The sequence below is a fragment of the Squalius cephalus genome (assembly GCF_949319135.1).
Source record: "Squalius cephalus genome assembly, chromosome: 4".
NCBI lineage: Eukaryota > Metazoa > Chordata > Actinopteri > Cypriniformes > Leuciscidae > Squalius > Squalius cephalus.
The window spans coordinates 51,788,941-51,808,826 of NC_137125.1; the positions used below are offsets into that span (position 1 = coordinate 51,788,941).

Sequence of the window (19,886 nt, forward strand, 5' to 3'; positions counted from 1 at the left end):
GCCACTTCACTGCTGTGAACATCTCGTGTGTAAGAAGCAAACATGCACTTGTTACAAGGAAGGAAGAAAGAAACATTTTCAATAGGGGACTTTATTTTTCATTAAAAAACTTTTTTACTGCAATCCAGCTGATCAAACCCAATACAGCTGAATCGCATCAGGATTTCACCACACAAACGGCGCTGTAAAAACGTCGGCCATGTTTCCGTGGCAGAGCAGAAACGCTTGAGATTGTAAAGATCACGTTGGCAGTAGAAGCTTCATTTGAAAGCTCAGCTTGGCTCAAAATTAAGGGCTGCTATTATTAAGACACCAAGGTGTTCGATTCTAGTAGAAAAATGGCTGTGTACGGTAGCCTATTTCACATCTGGAATGATTTTAGAGTGCATGTGCTTCTCTACTGATACCGAGGAGCTTAAATGTTTCTGATGTGCAGGAGAATCCTCTACAATAATCTCTCTACTATTGATAAGTAAGCTGAGGAAGACGTGTGGGTGTTAAACATTAATACTGTGTGAAACATACAAAAGACCAGATGAAGGAAGGCAGACACGTCTTAAAACGGCAATCTAAAAATACAATTTGGCAAAAGACCACCAGGGGGCAGTCAGTGTAGAAAAACGAAAGCTCATGATGTCCTCAAATAGTGCTGTCAATTGATCATCATGAGGCCGTATGAAAGTCACGTCTGAAAATCGAATATTAGCCGTCAATTTTACCTCTGGCAGGGTTGTGGATTCATAAAACTGTATAAATACACACATATTTGGTTCATCTTCAAAGCAAACGTAAATAAATACGCTTCAGAAAATGAGCAAAGGTTAAAAAGCAAAGGGTAACAGAGCTACAAAACGTATCTAAGGAAGAAGCACAGGCTGCATAGACACCACAAGAACTTGAAAAGTCATTGATTTAAAAGCTCGTGAGGGATGTTCTCTCTCCTGAAATACGTTTCCAGGTCCTTTTAGATTCAGAGCACTTTAAATAGTGGTTAATAACAAATAAAACAACATTAAAACAGAGACTCGACACTTTTTTTTCTCCACTTTTTCACTTTTCATCAAAAAATATGGGAAGCCCTCAGTCATTTCCGGAAATAGATGTTCTAACCAGTCATTTGATTCACCCTCGCAAATATACATTTGTACATTTTTTGGTATGTATATATAATCGGAAAAGGAATATATGTATATACTTTGAATATTTACAGACCGATGAACCGCTCTTATGCCCGTCTGCAGACAGAAATATCCTCATTTAACGCTCACAAAAAGAGACTGACGTTAAACTCATTGTTTTCTGCTGTACAAACAGACAAAATAACAAAAAAAACCTGTCGAGAACATGTCGTAAAGTTAAGTATATATATATATATATATATATATAATTAATATATTCATTATATACAATTTGATTTAAAATTTAATAATGGATGCATTCAAGTTGAGGGTAATGTGCTTAATTGTAATAAAAATAATGTTAAACAAATCCCTTTTTGGTTCCTAAATACAGGCAAAATTATTCTTCATGAATAGATTTTTTTTTCTTTTGATTTTGGGTGTTTATACATAAACATAAACCACACAGGTGAAGAAAAATGTGTTAAATATGCATCAGATCTGTGGCCTTTCCCTCTGAATGCAGCAAACAAAACATTGAAGAAAAAGACAAAACCCAAACCAAAAACACAGGTAAAATGCTAGACTATGTTCCTGTAGGCTTTAGTACCACACAGTACAAGAGTTTTCCGGCTTGATTAAATGATATTAGACAGGACACAAACAAACCATCAAAAGATAAAAAAGCTTTGAGCTCCATCAGTGACGAAGACCTGTAGTCCTGTGACGAAACACTGTCTTTAGTCGAGAAGGCTAAAATCATCAGAAGACACAAAGGCAGCTTCTCCGGATTTTGGACGGCGACAAGAATGTAAAGGAGAAACACTGTAAAATGTGGTTGCATATATAAATGTTATTAAGAAGAGTCGTTATAAAAGAGGACACCTTTAAAAATAGCACTCGCATCAATCATGAAGGAGGGGGTCGGGGCGAGCGGCCGGCGAGGAAAGCTAAAGAAACACCTGTGTGTGTGTGTGTGTGTGTGTGGGATGGCTGAAGACACCTGTCTGGAAGAGGAAGTGTTCGGAGGACGGGGACACACACTTCCTGTGTGCTCCGGTCATTGGGTCAGTGTGCTGGAAGCTCTGAAGTACGACAAGAACTTGAAGCACAAACTCACGACGAAGTACCAGATGTTCCTGGCCATCTGAGAGCGAGCGATGAAGACGCGCCAGATGAAGACGAGCAGAACGGTGTTGAACGTGTATCGGATGTTTCTCAGCCTGAGAACGGGAGGAAGAGAGTTAATAATTCAGCACTTTGATTAAATGAAACACCCAACACACTTACTGACTATCAACTTGCAGACTGAACTCCTGTTTAATCAACCTTCCTCTTCTCTATGGACAGGATTCAGTGTTTTAGGAGTTTTAACAAAGCAATGATATATATATATATTTTTTTTTAATTAAAAAAATTATACATTTTAATTATTATATCAGTTTTAGTTATTTTAGTTCATCAAATTAAAGTAAAGTAAAAATGAGAAATGTTGCTTTGGCAAATAGCTAAAATAAAATAAGTTCAAGTTTTTGAAGTGTATTCAAAGTTGAGCTATTTTTATGGTTTTAATTTATTTTACTTTTAGTTATAATAACCCTGATAGCTGTATATATTTTGGTTACACTATTTAAAGGTGACGTACTGAGTGATATTAACTACATGTGCTTACTATTGAGTTACAGCTGGGGTTTGGTTTAGTTACTTGTAACTATGCATAATTTAAATTTAATTTAATGTAGTAGCGTGTGACACCTTAAATTAAAGTGTTACCTATATTTTTACTGTAATACTATAAAAAAAAATACTATATAACAGTAATGAGAATCACCTTTGAGAATATTCTGGATGCAATAAATGAATGCAAAAAAAAAAAAAAGTTTGTGATGAAAATAATATCAAATGCTTTTAGGAAATATTTTACATTGCTAAAAATAAGCTTTATTTTCTTTAATTTATTTCTTTATTTGTCTTTTGATGTAGGTTTTGTTTATGTTTAAACTGTTGGAAATAAATATATATATATATATATATATATATATATATATATGAAGAGTTCAGATGCAAAAGCCTCTAAGTGCCATCTGAAATTTTCTTCTAGAATGATAATTTTTATAAAGCTTGTATATTTAAGTTCAATAATTTCACTTAAATGGCAATGCAAATTACCTATTAATTGTCATTTAAGTGAAATCCCCTAACTTAAATATACAAGCTTGATAAAAATGATCATTCTAGAAGAAAAATTCAGATGGCACTTAGAGGCTTTTGCATCTGAACTCTTCATATATAGGTGGTGTGAGCTGTGATAAAAAGCCGTCGTATGACCTCTGAAGACTGAAGCACATAAATGATTGGATTATTTTTCAGCTGGACGTACTTTCTCAAATGTTGTCTGGCGGCGGGAATGTCTGACATGTCCTCGTTCAGAACGTACTTCTTGGTGCCGATACAGTAATTCTCGATGTACTCCGGCCAGTTCAGCTGGCGAACGTCAAAGTTGAAGGTCTGAAAGATCATAAGGATGAATTCAACACTGTATATCCTCTCTAAATGTTAGTATTTGCATGTGTGTGTGTGTGTGTGTGTGTGTGTGTGTGTGTGTGTGTGTGTGTGTTTGTGCATCTGTTTGTGTGTGTGTGTGAGGGAGTGTGTGTGTGTGTGCGTGTGTGTGTGTGTGTGTGTGTGTGTGTGTGAGTGTGTGTGTGTGTGTGTGTGTGTGTGTGTGTGTGTGTACCTTCCTGTCCTCGGCGCTCAGGTGACTCATCAGCATGTTCAGGTTGTCAGAGTTCCACTCCCAGTCCTGACTGCTGAAGTATTCCAGAAGACCGATGGCTTTGTGCAAACGGTTGAAAATACGCATCATTCTGGATGAAAACACAGACACACTCAGCACCTCTCTGAACAACCAATGACAATTACTCTATTATTGTGTGTGTGTGTGTGTATGTATAAGTATAATACAAATAATGATAGTTATGATTATATTATAAGAAATATAATTATGTAAATATTATAATTGTATGTATAAACAGTATATATATATATATATACACACACACACACACTTGTTTTTATAATAACAATATTTCTACTTCAACATTAACAATAGATGCTGTTTTATTTTATATTTTCAAATGTTAGCTTTTTTTCTTTAGGGTTAGGGTTATATTAATAATCATAATATATAGTATTATATAACAGTATAGTGATTAATAATAATAATATTTATATTTCAATAAATAACAATACATGTTTCTAATAATATAATAATAAAAAAAATTATTACTAAAACATTTTGTTTATTTTTTCTAATTTTTATATTTCCTGTGGATAATATTTTTTATGTAATATAATATAATATTGTATTAAATACTGTTGATATTTATTCATATTAAATGATATTTATAATATAATAATGAATAATAATTAATTATATTTTTATTTCAATATTAACAATAAGCACCATTTTTGTCTACTAATTTCTATTTTTCTCTATATAATATAATATTATAAAATAATATATGGTTTCTATATATTTTTTTATTTTTAGTTATATAATATAGGCTATATATAATATTCAATATCATTAAAAAGTTTGGAATCATTAAGATTTTAAAATAAATAATACTTGTATTCAGCGAGAATGTATTGAATTGATCAAAAGTGACAGAAGATTTCCATTTCAAATAAATGCTGTTCTTTTGAACTTTCTATTCATTGAAGAATCCTGAAAAAAATTGTATCATGGTTTCCACAAAAATGTGAAGCAGCACAACGGTCTTCAACATAGATAATCATAAAAGTTTCAGAATGATTTCTGAAGGATCATGTGACACTGAAGACTGGAGTAATGATGCTGAAAATCCAGCTTTGATCACAGGAATAAATTGCACTTTACAACACATTCACACAGAAAACTCATTTTTCTATCACCGATACATGCTCTTTTATCAGAACAGAACAGAAATGATTATGTAATTGTCCTCACTGTGGTTTCTGCCCAGACAGTCTGAGGAAGAGGTCATAGATGAGCGCGGGGAACTTGTGACTGACGAGGATCCAGTACTGGTTGATCAGATAGTTGGAGGTGATGTTGGCGTTGGGCCGACGGAAAGCCTGTTCTAGAGGATTCCTTTTGAACGAGGACATCACGTGATGCTCTGCAACGCAAATATGTGTTCAGTCATACTTACTGGAGCTTGAGTTATTATGTAACATCTTAATGGCACTGCAGATATGATATTTTACTGCTGTCACATGGCAGCGTTCCACACTGTGATCAAACCACTATGACGGAAGCACGAGATTAGTTACAATTAACTGTTTTTTAATCATGATCACGATTTTCTTCTCTAATAATTATGCATAATCGCCATGATCATGATCCTACGGCTGAGAAATGCTTACAGGAAGAGGAAGATCCTCACTGGAATCTGCTTCTGCCTGTTGGCATGGTGACGTTGGCAGCCAGATGTTGCTCATGGTAACCGCACACTCTGCTGTTACCATGGCAATGCCAGACTCCAGCTGCTCTGCCCTGCGGCATCAACATACACCGCGCATACAGTGGCTATGATCCGAATGATATACTATGTGCTATCGTTTAAACAAAGTAGTGCATTAGTTAAAATGTTACGTATACAACCAAAACACTGAGAGGAATACTGTATCCCACAATGCAATGTCCTCAACTTGAACATTCCACTTCCAGTGTGATATAATATAATATTTATATTCCTTTTAGACATTTTAGTTTAATATAATAATAATACACATAATAATAAACATACTAATAAAATAACACATGCGCTTATTCTAATTTCTATTTTTTTCTATAGTGAATTTATTTCTATAATATAATATAATCATGTAATATAATAATGTATTATTTATTATTTTTATTTACATAATAATAAACATAATAATGTAAAACATGCTGTTTTATTTTTTTATTTTATCATTTCCATTTTTTCTATCACTAATTTTTTCTATAATATAACATAATATAATCATATAATATATTTTTTCTATACATATTTTACGTATATATCAATAAAAAAAAAAAATTCTATAGCTAATTTATTTCTATAATAAAGTAAAATATAATATAATTTTTTTCTACAGATGTTTTATTTTTACTTCTATAAAATAATATACACTACCCTTCAGAAGTTTAGGGTCATTAAGAGATACTTTAAATCAGCAAGGATGCGTTCAGTTGATCAAAAGTGACTGTAAACACATTTATAATGTTACAATTGACTTGACGAATAAACATGGAACTTTGTCAAATATGATTTTTAAACTCCCCTTTGACTCTTTAGTTGATCATGCTGCCAAAAGTTAAAGACCTTTGAACTCAGAGCTGGATTAGAAATGCAAAATAACTATTCATGCATTTGACTCTTCCATTTGCAAATGTAAATGAACCTGCAATTATGTAATTACATTTTTACAGTGCATGTAGATTACAGTCTATGGGTCAATGACGTGACGGGTCATTTTTTTTGTCCAAAGGCCTTAATAATAATAAAAAAACAAATATATAACATCCAAAGTATGTAAGGTAGTACAACTTGATCTCTTTTACTGAATCCAAAAGATTTTAATTATATTTTACTACATATAAAGGTATTTTAAAGATTTTGAAGTGTCAGAAGGTCATTCGGTAAAACCGATATAGTAAATATTTAAATGGAATAATATTGTTTTTAATAACTAAAGGAACTACAATAATACAAATATAAAGCAGATAAGGCTCTTTTTTTTACATTTCCCCTTTTCTCCTTTCCCTGTGCAATGTTTTACTTGAATATGTAGGAGTGTTTAGAGTAGTCCAATCAGATCAGTGATAATTTGTTTTAATATTTCTTCTGTGGTACACACTATATACTATCTCAACATCAATGTCAAATCAGTTTTTAACTTTCAAATCAGTGGTTAAACCGAATGACTTTTTTGGTGACATTTTTTCCATCTTGTAAAAAATGACAAAAAACAGTGTTAATTGATTGTACAAACCACAAAATCTTATTGTTAACACCTAGGTAAACTAAAAAAAATGGTTTCAAATATAGTTATATATCCATTCTATTTTTTTACACTTTTAAAAATCTTATTCGTCAATGACCCATATACAGTGCAGGTTAGAGAAGCATGTAACGCACCGATCTCTCCCCAGTGGAAGGGGTTAATGCCTCCTGTTGTGCAGTTGTACACAAGTGCAGTTTTCGGTCTGAAATGCAAAGATAAAAACAAGGAAATCACAGTGTGATTCATCATCATATTTTCCCCAATGTAAATATATAAACGCAGAGGGATTATCCAAGCCAATCTTCCACGTCTCTCTCCGTTTAATCACCTGCAGGTCTAACATAAGCAAATGAAAGCGGTTAGGAGAGAAAGCTGCAGGTGTACCTGTGCACCGCGGTGTACCAGCCAGCAGTCAGCGTCAGGTTTATAACCATGTCTACGGGAATCAGATCCGCCACAGCGTCATTACTGGCTCTTATGGTGCGCAGGATGCCCTTCCCAGCCTGCATCCAAACACAGAAAACACACGCTCATTCAAAGAGGATGCCACTGGAGCCAGAAGCACCATGTGCCTTAGTTTAGCTGTTAGGTCCACAGAGGCGTTTAGGAGGCTAATGAAATGCAGACTAATTAAAAAGAAGAGCAGATTGTTTTCATTGCTTAGGTCAACGAGAGATGTGAGGAGGTGAATTGTGCCAAGAGTGTCATGTTTTTGGATGTTAAAGTGAGCCTTGATTTTGTTTTTGGACTCTACTAGGTTTACATGCTTGAATGTTAAAAAAACACACATGATTTTTCCTCATATTCTCCATTGTTGCAGCTCCTCTCTTCCCAGTCTGTCAGTAACGCTCTGTTTAGTTCCTGTCTCTATGAAGCCCCTCCTTCTGAAAAGCACACTGTGCTCTGATTGGTCGGATGGAGCAGTGTGCTGTGATTGGTCGAGCGCTTCGTGTGTGTTTGGGAAATGTCCTGCCCTTTACCATAGCCAAGAGTTTCAACACACTACTAACTAACTCAACCAGGCCCCGCCCCTTTATTCTGCGTATGAATTATTTAAATGAGGAATATTGTGACGTGTTCGTTCCCGGAAGAAAACTATGATACAATATGTTTCTGTACTGCTCTGTTCTGCTGTAACACATCATGAAGCATAAAATATGACAATACTTACAGCAATGAAAACACCACTTGGTCCATTAAAATTATCTATCCAACCCTGAAAAAAATAAAACAGAAAGAGGCAATTGTTTTATTTTTGATATTTTCTCTTATATATTATAATTTGTTATAGTAATTTGTTTGTGTTTTTGTCATTTTAATTTGTTTTATATATAAATACGTCTATATAATTATGATTTTGTTTTTAGTTTTTGTTATTTTAGGACTTAAATTAAACGGAAAAGAGAAACATTGCTGAAAAAATAAGTTTACATTTTTAAAATTTTATTTAAGTTCATTTTTAAAACCTATTATAGGTTTTGTTAATATTCCAAATTAGATTTATCTTAATTTTTTGTTTTATATTAATTTTAGTTAGTTTTTAGTAATTTTGTTGTGTTTTTCTTTTTAAATATTTTTTACAATTTTGATTTAGTTTTTAGTTATTTTAGTACTTACATTTTTCTTAACATTTTTCTTTATGTTTTCTGTTTTAATTTGAGTAAAATTCTGGTACTTTTGATGTGTTTTTTTTTTTTTTATTAGGTTTTTTAAATATGTCTATATAATTAGATTTTGTTTTTAGTTTTACAATAATAGAATTTCTAAAATAAAATAAGTTTATATATGCACACAAACATATATATATATATATATATATATATATATATATAATATATATAGATTTTTTTTTCTCCAAGTAATTAACTTTTTTATAACCCTACCTCAAAAGTCTTTATGATATTCTGCTATGTAGAAATGCCTATGTTTTATGCAATCATTACCTACAACCTCTGAGTTACCAGCCCAGATCTTTAACCATTAAGCCACATCGCTCAGAAAAGTCCCAGAGCTCTCAAAGTTGTAAACTATTCCGGTGTAGCGTCTGACAGCAGATCCATCACTCACGGGGAAGGGCTCCTGCCAGCTGGCTCCGACGATGGAGGGTCGTATGATGCCGATGTGGAGTTTGCCGCTCTCCTGCTGGACCACGCTCTCCGCCAGCGCTTTGGTGTAGGTGTACGTGTTGGGTCGGTCACCTATCAGGCGCGGTGTGATGTCACAGATGATATTTTCATCCATCCACCTACACACACACACACACACGTCAGTTAAGGATGACAGGCAGATAAATCACTGCTCTGCTTCAGGGTCAGTACAGTGTGTCAGACAAAACATCAGCGCTCAGATGCAATATGGCTTGTCAGAGTCAAATAACGTGGAAAATCAGACATGCAATGACCAGTGGGGTTTCAAACAAGAGTCCGAGGAAAAATTCAGAGAGGAAAAAAAACAAAGACATATAAATAAATTTTTTTTTTTTTTTTCGGCTAGTTGCATAGGACACATTTCTCATTTTAAAGGATTAGTTCGCCTCAAAATGAAAATTTCCTTATAATTTACTCACCCCAATGCCATCCAAGATGTCCATGTCTTTCTTTCTTCAGTGGAAAAGAAATTAAGTATTTTGAGGAAAACATTTCAGGATTTTTCTCCACACAATGGACTTCAATGGCAAGCAGAATGTTGAAGTTCAAATCAATGCCGTTTCAAAGGGCTCTGCACGATCCCAGCTGAGGAATGGGGTCTTATCTAGCGAAACGATCGGTCATTTTCTAAAAAAGTGCTGGTCTGCGACGCACCACACATTACGTCATCACGTTGGAAAGGTCACGAAAAAAAAAGAAGAAAATAATAATAATAAATTAAAACAAAGATGTCGGACGATTTGAAGTTGGAGGAGAAAATGAGATGGAATTTTTCACCCTTCCCTACCTTTATGAACCGGAGTACACAGACAAATAACTTCGATAGATGACGTGACTCGTGACCTTTCCAACGTGATGACGCAATGCGTGTCGTGTCGCAGACCAGCACAAGATGAACAATTGTGGTTAAAAAGTATATACATTTTTTTGTTTTTTTAGAAAATGACCGATCGTTTCGCTAGATAAGACCCCATTCCTCAGCTGGGATCGTGCAGAGCCCTTTGAAGCACTCCAGAGCCCTTTGAAACGGCATTGATTTGAACTTCAACATTCTGGTTGCCATTGAAGTCCATTGTGTGGAGAAAAATCCTGAAATGTTTTCCTCAAAAAACTTAATTTCTTTTCCACTGAAGAAAGAAAGACATGGACATCTTGGAAGGCACTGGGGTGAGTAAATTATCAGGAAATTTTCATTTTGAGGTGAACTAATCCTTTAATTTAGTTTAAATTGATGTACTAAAATAAACTAAAGCTGAAATAGAAATTAATAAAAACTATATAGGCATATTAAAAAAAAAAAAAAAAACAATGCTACAAAAAGTACTAAAGCTTTAAATTCTAATAAAAAATACAAAAACTTATTCAAAATATTAAAACCACAAAAGTGCCTCAATGATACTAAAATATCAGTGCAGTAAATGTAACTTTGATATTGAATACACTGTGGTTTCAGTAATTCAGTTTTGTATGATGATGATGATGATGATGATGAACTGAACTCACTCCAGAGAGTCGATGAGCTTCTTTGGCTCGACCGGCGGAGGGTAGATGACCTCATCGATGTGTCTACGGTTGCAGTTGGCGTAGGCCGTGGAGATGTGGATGAAGGCCTGCAGGTTCTGCATCTTCTGAGCCAGAGAGAGGAGCTGCTGTGTGGCGATGACGTTCAGCTGCAAGGCATGCCTGCGGGACACATGAGCGTTACAAACGGAACAACAGCTTCTATATGGAACCTTCAAGGGTTCCGTGACATCAGGCACTTCATATATAGAACCTTTTAGGGGTTCCAATCATGGGATCATTTTATGCATTTAGTTTTAATTCATTTTTAATTACATTTTATGAATTAAGCAACACGTAAACAAACTTTATCAGTAGAAATAAACTGTTTTTTGGCTAAAAGGGTTCTTTAAAATTGAGTCAAGAACACTATAGTTCTATAGAGCTGGTAAGTCCCGCCCCTTCGGCTAACCCCACTGGACCTCTAGGTTGAAAAATCGTCAATGCAAGTGAATGTGAGAAAATAATTATTTTCTGGTCCCGTTTGAATTTTGCCATGAATGTGAACATATGTTGTCTGTGAATTTTTTATATAATTTTTCGTGTGAAGAATGCTACAATTTAGCGGGTAGAAGTTTGATACGGTTAGACTTTGTGTGAGAGCACTTTGTGGACTACAACTCTTCGCTGCTTTCGACGCGTTTGATACGGGAATCTGAAGAAAGAACAGCCCAGTTGGTTTGAATGGTGACATTTGGGTGCAAAACACACAGGCATCTCGATCTGTCTCCATAGATTATCGCAGCATTAGCACCGTGATTTGACAAGTGGAGGGAAAATGTGTTATGGGGTGACGTCACATAGGCGACATGTAGTCTTTCTCGTTATGTCCACAACTGCTAGCCAAAGAATCATACAATATACTGTCAAACTCGTAACATGAAAAATTATATTAAAAATTCACAGACAAGATATGTTCACATTCATGGCACAATTCAAACGGGACCAGAAAATAATTATTTTCTCACATTCACTTGCATTGACGATTTTTCAACCTAGAGGTCCAGTGGGGTTTTACGGATGGGCGGGACTTAAGAACCTCACTGAAGCTTTTTTCCTGTGTGACATTTAAGAGCAAAATTTACACAATAATCATTATTGTACAGTCTGTGACAAAATAAATGACAATGAAAAAAAAAAACTAATTTACACAAATTATTTATAAAAACTACAATAGTATACCAATGATACTAAAATAACAGAGGGCATTTATGCTGCTGAAGACTAATTCAAACTACTGCATTCTTAAAACACATTCTGTTACTAATGCTGTTTTTATTTTCCTTAAGATAAAAATGATGCAAAAGGTTCCTGGGAACAGATGTGTGAGTAGAGGAGGATCTGTGGGTTCGATGAAACCTTTCATGCTCTTGAGTCAGCAGTTCACTAATAAATCCCTCGTTCTTCCAGCAGTGTGAACATCTGTTCCTCAGCCGGAGATACACGACTCAGCAGAAGTATGTGCTCTCTCTCTGCATCTTTTCCCTCTGATTCTCTCATTCCTGAACCGTCTTTAACAAGTGTCGCTTTCATGTGCCATCATACATCAAAAGTTTGGGGTCAGTAAGATTTATTAATGTTTTTAAAAGAAGTCTCTTATGCTTTCCATTATGTATCTATCTATCTATCTATCTATCTATCTATCTATCTATCTATCTATCTATCTATCTATCTATCTATCTATCTATCTATCTACCTACCAGTCTGTCTGTCTGTCTGTCTGTCTGTCTGTCTGTCTGTCTGTCTGTCTGTCTATCTATCTATCTATCTGAACTCCAAGTTGACGTCCCCATGTAAGATGATTGTCAATCCCTCTCTGAATGATGACTCCCTTCAGACACACGGTGCAAATATTCTGGAAATGTTGTGGCGTGTCTGTAAGGCTCCTGTCACTCACTTCAGTGGTTCGTCGAAGCGGATGGTGGCGGCGCAGTGGAAGACGATGTTGATATGTGAAGTGAGTGTCTGTACATCCTCTGGACTGATGGCCAGGCCGGGCTGTGTGAGCTCGCTGCTGATGGGTATGATCTTCTGATGAAACTCAGGATTATCTTCACGCACCCGGTCAAACAGCTGCAAAACCAACACACACACTCATGTCAATGCTGATTGATATCATTATATCACCACAAAACATGACAATAATATGAAATTATCAATCATTACATTCACTGAACTACTCATACAATGTGGGTAGCATGTTACAGTTATGCTAATTTAAATAAAATAAATACTGTATTATTTGAAAACCTAATGAGGGTCAACATTGAGAATAATTTAAATAAATAAAAAGAAAAAAATTTAATTGAGTGAATGAATAAATTAATTAGGTAAATCCTAGTGCAAATCACCATTGAGAATAAATAGTTTAAATAAATGAAAATAAAAAAATAAAAATTAGTGAATGAATGAATGAATGAATGAATGAATGAATGAATGAATGAATGAATGAATGAATGAATGAATGAATGAATGAATGAATGAATGAATGAATGAATGGGTAAATAAATACTAGGCTATATTATTTGAAAACCTAGAGTAAATCACCATTGAGAATAACTAGAACAAATAAATAAATAAATAATGCAAATATTTGAAAAGCTAATGAGAATAAATATTGAGAATAAGAGAAAAAAAAAAATATCACAAGACATTTCAATAATGGGAATAATGTGTAGTAAATGAAAACCTTACGATGCACGGTCCTAAAAACAGGCATCATTTTCTTTACACTTCAATTTCTTCACCTAGTTCCTCTTTTGATTTTGTGGTAAAATGCGATCTGTACATGTTTTTGTGAGAATTCACCCTTTCAGAAGATATTATGTAATTTTGAGTTGGTCAAACCACAAGATGCAAATGACAAATCTCATCATATTACGTCACCGATTTCAGCGTTTATGTAATGAAGAAAACTGCAGGCTGAAAAAATAAGATATTCATTCACCGCCTTTTGCATGCGATTTCTGTCAGTGTATAATCTGATATCAAAAGAGGATTTGCAGAGGCTCTGTGTCCTCTCGGCTCGAGCTGACACACATGTGCTGACTTATGTTACCCACAATTCCAAGCGTCTGGCAGTGGCACATTCCCGACAGCCACAGCCAATCAGAATCCTTTCTCAGTATCCGAGCTGGACCCGCCGTAACCCCACCAGCAGGCACCAGCCGAGGGCTGGACAGATGCTGTGTGATGCCTCTGACAGCTGTTTGTCTCTCACACTCTCTCCAGCACAGCCAGTGTGGCGCTTTTTACATATTTATCCAACAGCAGATTTGCATTTCCTAAAGGAAACTGTGTTTGCACGGCATCAAAATAATAGTTCGAGGTGAGTTTCAGTGTAAATGAAACGGCTATACGGTAATGTAATTAATGATGCCATTTTTGTGATCATTTAAATGTCTTACATTGCATTTTGATGCATTTCCCTTCTTTTTGTCTTTTGGATAAATAAATCAAAATTAAAATAAAAAGAAACAGCGGATCAGAGCTACTCTACTGTCATCAGTGTTGAACCAATCAGCATTTAGTATGCACATAAGCACCAAAAAGAAGATCAACTGTAATTTGAAACACTCTTAAAATAAAGGTTCTTTATTGGCATCAATAGCCACTTTTCCACCGTCGAGTCAAACCGTTCAGTCATCTAAAGCTACATTCATATAATTTTGTGGATATTAAGTATTAACGTCATCATGCCTTTAATGTCCTCTTGAAAAATGTTCATTTGCACTGTTGTCCTGAATGTTTCTTTTTCACTGCATGCACTGTTTATGTTTAAATCAAACGTATAAGTTAATTAGATTACTTTTATATAAGCCACATGTGTATTTTTTATATTTTTGTAATATATTTAAATATATGTGTATTTTTTAAATATTTTTATAAATTGAAATTTATTTAAATGTATTTAAATTAGTGCTGTCAAATCTAACACACATGAACACACAGATATACACACACACACACACACACACTATGTGAACAAAAACTTATGTTAAGTTCTCCACTGACTTTCAAAGCGTTTCTAATGATGCTGATATTTAAGGCAACTGTCTGACTCTGAGATGGCGAACGGGAACATGGCATGTGTAACATTAGCAATTCTGACTTAATAACTCACAATTGCGACTTTATCCTGCAATTCTGAGCTTATAACATGCAATTGCAACTTTATATCTCGCAATTCTGACCTTATCACATGCAATTGCGACTTTATATCACGTAATTTGCAATTGCGAGCAAAAAAGTCAGAATTGTGAGATAAAAAGTCGCAAATAGCTTTTAAATTTTTTATTCAGTGGTGGAAACAAGCTTCCATAGTTTCTGGTTCAAACAAATATGACTGAATTAAACCAATATTTCCGCTTGCCATTGTATAGCATTTAGTACAGCTGAGCGAGTGGATCAGGAAATCTGAGCTGGTGTGAGTGAGTGGAGGCGGGGCTAATTTGCATATTTGCACATCCGCATATACTAAATGAAGCAAGGGTGTAGAGTTACATTCAAGCTATTTTAATGCATGATTAAAGGGGAAAAAAATTGTCATTTTGAATATCAAAGATGGGAATCTTTCCATTCCACAAAAGTTTCTTTATAGTGCAAAAAGGCTCTTTAGATTTTTGGAATGTTCTTCAAAATAAGAAAAAAATAAAATAAATTCACTGTACACTGTTTCTATTACCTCGCTGTGAAAACCCTCTTTTGGAAGTGCATGCAAGTACTGACCATAATATAAAATGACATAATTATAGTAGGATTTTGAATTCTAGATTAGATTTTGAAATTTAGGTCAATGGAGATTTAACACTGTAATGAGCACAGCTGTCCTTTTTACTGTAGTTAACCTAACTGTTAAAAACCACATCAAAACCTTCCTGAAGGACGAGAACTAGCAATACACGTCACAGTCCAGTTCTTCCTGTCTTTTGCCCAGGAATAACTGGGAAATTCTCTGGAAGTACATGACGCCTTGTTGTAAAGTCTGCTTGCATGTCAGGACACTGGATGATTTTATTTGCTTTTGCAATGAGTTGGTTTAGTCATGCTGAAGATGTTGTCAAAGGCGTGAGATGTACAAGTTCATTCGTTTCACAAACTCTTTCTTGCACAATTAACAGGAAATTTCAAGATTTCAGTTAGAACAGTTGCTATAGGAGTTTTTTTATTTATATTAAACTATAATGCTTATGGTAAATCTGGCAATATGCATATGACTGTCTTAATGTGATCCACAAAACATAAGGAGAAAGATGAATAAAAACAATAATGAAAACAAAATATTCAGCATTTAGACAGCGCATAAACTATTTAAATACCATAACTTGACATCACACAGTTTTTGCACCATCTCGTCTTTGACATCAAGGGAATTTCCGGTTACACTTTGTTTTAAGCTGTCCGTGTTACAGTGTAATTATCTATTTAAGTACTGAGTAATAATAAACTACATTTACTTACTATAGGGTTAGGAATAGGGGTTTGTTTAGGGTTAATTGCATGTAATTATGCATAATTTATAGTTATTACTACAGTAACTACACATAACATGTGTAACAAGGACACTGTAAAATAAAGTGAATTTTCAAATGCAAACAAAATTTTATGATTTTAATATGGAAAATCATTATGGTAAAATATCACACAGCTGCTGAATCCTCACACACTTAAACATGCAAATACTATGGGAATAAAGCCCAATATTATAATCTGAATGCATAAGTGTGGTCATAACTGCCATTAACTCAGATTACTAGAGAGATCAGACAGCATATGGGTCATGAGTGCAGTCTAGCCAACACACACACACACACACACACAGACACAGAGAGAGATTTGGAGATAATTCAGAGGATGCTGGGCAGAAAAGCATCTAGAAGGTCAAGATGAAGGTAAAACTAAAGAGGAAAGCTCTGCTCAACTCAAACTCGAGGGAATGCGAGGCACTGGATCACTCAGACATGTGAAAGTGTTTCAAAAATGCACTAAGTGAAGGAAACAGAGCGCAGCCAAACTTCCTGCTGCGGTGTGTGTCGCCGGGCAACATAAACACAACACACCCCGTCTCCGCATGCATGCTGGCATGATGAAGCTCTATATGAGGAGAGATACAACCATCAGCTAGAGATGCTGTTCTTCAACAAGGACTGATCTTTCTATCAACTGTTTACAATTCTTATGTGCAATACTCGCTCTCTCAGAAGCTTTAACATCCTCGCATACGTTTAAATGCACATATACAGTCATCTAAAGCTACTTTAATATAATTTTGTGTATATTAAGTATTATCATGAAAAAATGTTCATTTGCACTGTTGTCCTGAGTGTTTCTTTTTCACTGCATGCACTGTTTATGTTTAAATCAAACGTATATGTTCATTAGATTACTTTTATATAGGCCACATAGGTGTATTTTTGTATATTTTTGTAATATATCTAAATATATGTGTATTTTTAAAATATTTTTATAAATTGAAATTTATTTAAATGTATTTAAATTGGTGCTATCAAATCTAACACACATGGACACACAGACATTTACACACACACACACACACACACACACACACACACACTCTCTCTCTCTCTCTCTATGTAAACAAAAACTGATATATTGAAATATACACATATCTGGCCTATATAATCTAATAACATAATATCTAGTAATCTAATTTAATTCATTATCTTAAACATCAAAAGTATATGTATGTTTTATTAGACTACTTTTATATTTAAAATAATATATTTAAATATATACAAATATTGAAAGGAATCCACATATCTGGCAAATATAAAAGTAATCTAATCTAACTGTTTAATTAGATTCAATTGATATAGGAAACATGTATTACGTATTGAATGTAAAAATATTTCTGTAAACATATTTAATAAATACACATATCTGGCCAAAATAAAAGTAATCTAATTAATCAAAGTATATGTATGTTTTATCAGATTACTTTTATATTTAAAATAATGTATTGAAATATATTTTTAACAAGTGTAAAAAAAAAAATCCACATATCTGGCAAATATAAAATATCAATATTTATGCAGACAAAAACATCAGCAGTGCTAATCTAGTTCAGAGGTGCGTTTCCCAAAAGCATCGTTAGCCAACTATGGTCTAAAGTTCTGTCGTTATCATCATAGTTCAACGAGTCGGTGTTTCCCGAAAACATCGTTCCAACGAACATTCGCAAACAGCATCGCAAAGTTGTGTAGTTGGAACGACAGCTCTCGACCTGTGGTTAGAAGCAGAGTACATTAACATTCGGGCTTAATAAATCATTATATTGAGCCAAATAAGCAAGCTGACATTCAGTACAATCTATATTTTATTTAGAAGATATACAAATGTCCTTTACGTCTTTTAGTTTGTCAAGAGATTTAAAGTACCGTTTTTGAAGAGTGCGCATGTGCGAACGTGCTCTAGTGCGTAAGAACGAGCCGATGATTGAATCTGGAAATAAAGCAAATAACTGAGAAAAATAAGAGATAGTCCTCAGATGACATGTCCGTAATTTATAGCAAAACATCTAGCGTTAATTCGATCTCAAACAGATTCATTAGAAGTAGTTATTACTCCACCACGTGCGGTTTCGGGAAACAGTCGTGACTAGCAAGTTGATTTCTTCAACGATGCATCGTACTACGGTAGTGAAGCACGAGTTGCGTCGTTGTACGGGAAACACACCCCAGACTGTTACTAGAGTCACACTGGGACAAAGTGCATTCAGAAAAATTCTCCAACAGTTCAGACTCATTATTTTGAAACTGGGTTGTAAGAGAAAGGAAGTGGCATGTAGAGAAAGCACAGCACACGTTCAGCGTATATACTGAGGTCAGGGGTTCACCGAGGTCGACCACTGCAAACATTTGCTTTCTCTGTGGTGAAAATAGCAAATAGTGCATTGTGGGATGGTGGTGTTCTGTGCCAGTCCACCACCAGGCCCTCTGGCACAAATAATCCAATTGTGCGTAAGTGAGGGAGAGAGAGAGAGAGAGAGAGAGAGAGAGAGAGAGAGAGAGAGAGAGAGAGAGAGAGAGAGAGAGAGAGAGAGAGAGAGAGAGAGAGAGAGAGAGAGAGAGAGAGAGAGAGAGAGAGAGAATACTCATTCAATGCTTTACTGTTGTGCCCTTGGGCAAGTGGTAAATGTACACAAATGTCCTGAAACTACACACACAAATGGGTCCATTAATTCTCTCTTTCTTATGTGTTTGAAGAAATATAAAGCAGGATCACATTAGACTAGGAATGAAACGGCCTAATGACTAAAAGAAGGATGAAGGTTAGTGACCGAATGAGCTGAAAAGAAAGAAAGAAGTGTGTGTGTGAGGAACAGGACGATCTGATTGCAGAAGAGGCTCATGATCCTGTAAAGCTAATGTAAGAGAGCCACTTTATCACAGGTAGATCAATATCCCTTCCTGGACGAGACTAATGCATTAATAATTAATTATAAGACTAAAAATGCAGACAACACACATTAAACTCTCCAAAACATGTTCTACAAACATGTTCTTACAAGTCATAAAGTGTGTCTTGATTCAGTGTCTCGCCACATAGACGTACGTGCTACTGTTTACTACTGTAAACACAGTTTTACAAGCTGACGGACGCGTCCAGATGATTGTCTGTGGTAAATGAACACTACAAGCTAGTGTTGTAGTACTCGAGTCTGACATATTTTCATGTTTATGTCTTTGTTTTGTCAAGGATGTACTGTATGTAATTATCAGGCCTCGACTACAACACTGAAGAGTTGTGAAAACTACCTCGAAGCGCTATTTGATTATAATATTATCAGACTGTATCATTTTAAAAACCAAAGCTGGAACAAAAACAAAGCAAACTAAGTTAGTGAGACAGCATGTGTTTTACCATTTAAAAAAAAACACATAAAAACCATAAACACTAAATTAAACCAATTTAATTAAACTAAACATCCAGTATATAATTGAATCAAAAATGTGATTAAAAAAAATTACTAATATCTAAGTACCAAAAAGTGCCATTGCCTTTC

General features: G+C 34.7%; 1 protein-coding gene across 1 annotated transcript in view; it reads right to left on the bottom strand.

The window, feature by feature from the left end:
- Positions 1–212: 212 nt before the first annotated feature.
- Positions 213–19,886, bottom strand: part of LOC307157952 (fatty acyl-CoA reductase 1) — a 34,099-nt gene continuing 14,425 nt past the window's right edge. The window contains exons 3-12 of the mRNA XM_079869997.1: positions 12,759–12,934; positions 10,805–10,984; positions 9,222–9,399; positions 8,326–8,370; positions 7,539–7,657; positions 7,289–7,356; positions 5,110–5,281; positions 3,856–3,985; positions 3,499–3,626; positions 213–2,341 (exon numbers count right to left, since the gene is read on the bottom strand). Coding sequence (XP_079726123.1) covers positions 2,179–2,341; positions 3,499–3,626; positions 3,856–3,985; positions 5,110–5,281; positions 7,289–7,356; positions 7,539–7,657; positions 8,326–8,370; positions 9,222–9,399; positions 10,805–10,984; positions 12,759–12,934 — 1,359 coding nt within the window. The 3' untranslated portion in view covers positions 213–2,178. The remainder of the gene's footprint in view (positions 2,342–3,498; positions 3,627–3,855; positions 3,986–5,109; positions 5,282–7,288; positions 7,357–7,538; positions 7,658–8,325; positions 8,371–9,221; positions 9,400–10,804; positions 10,985–12,758; positions 12,935–19,886) is intronic.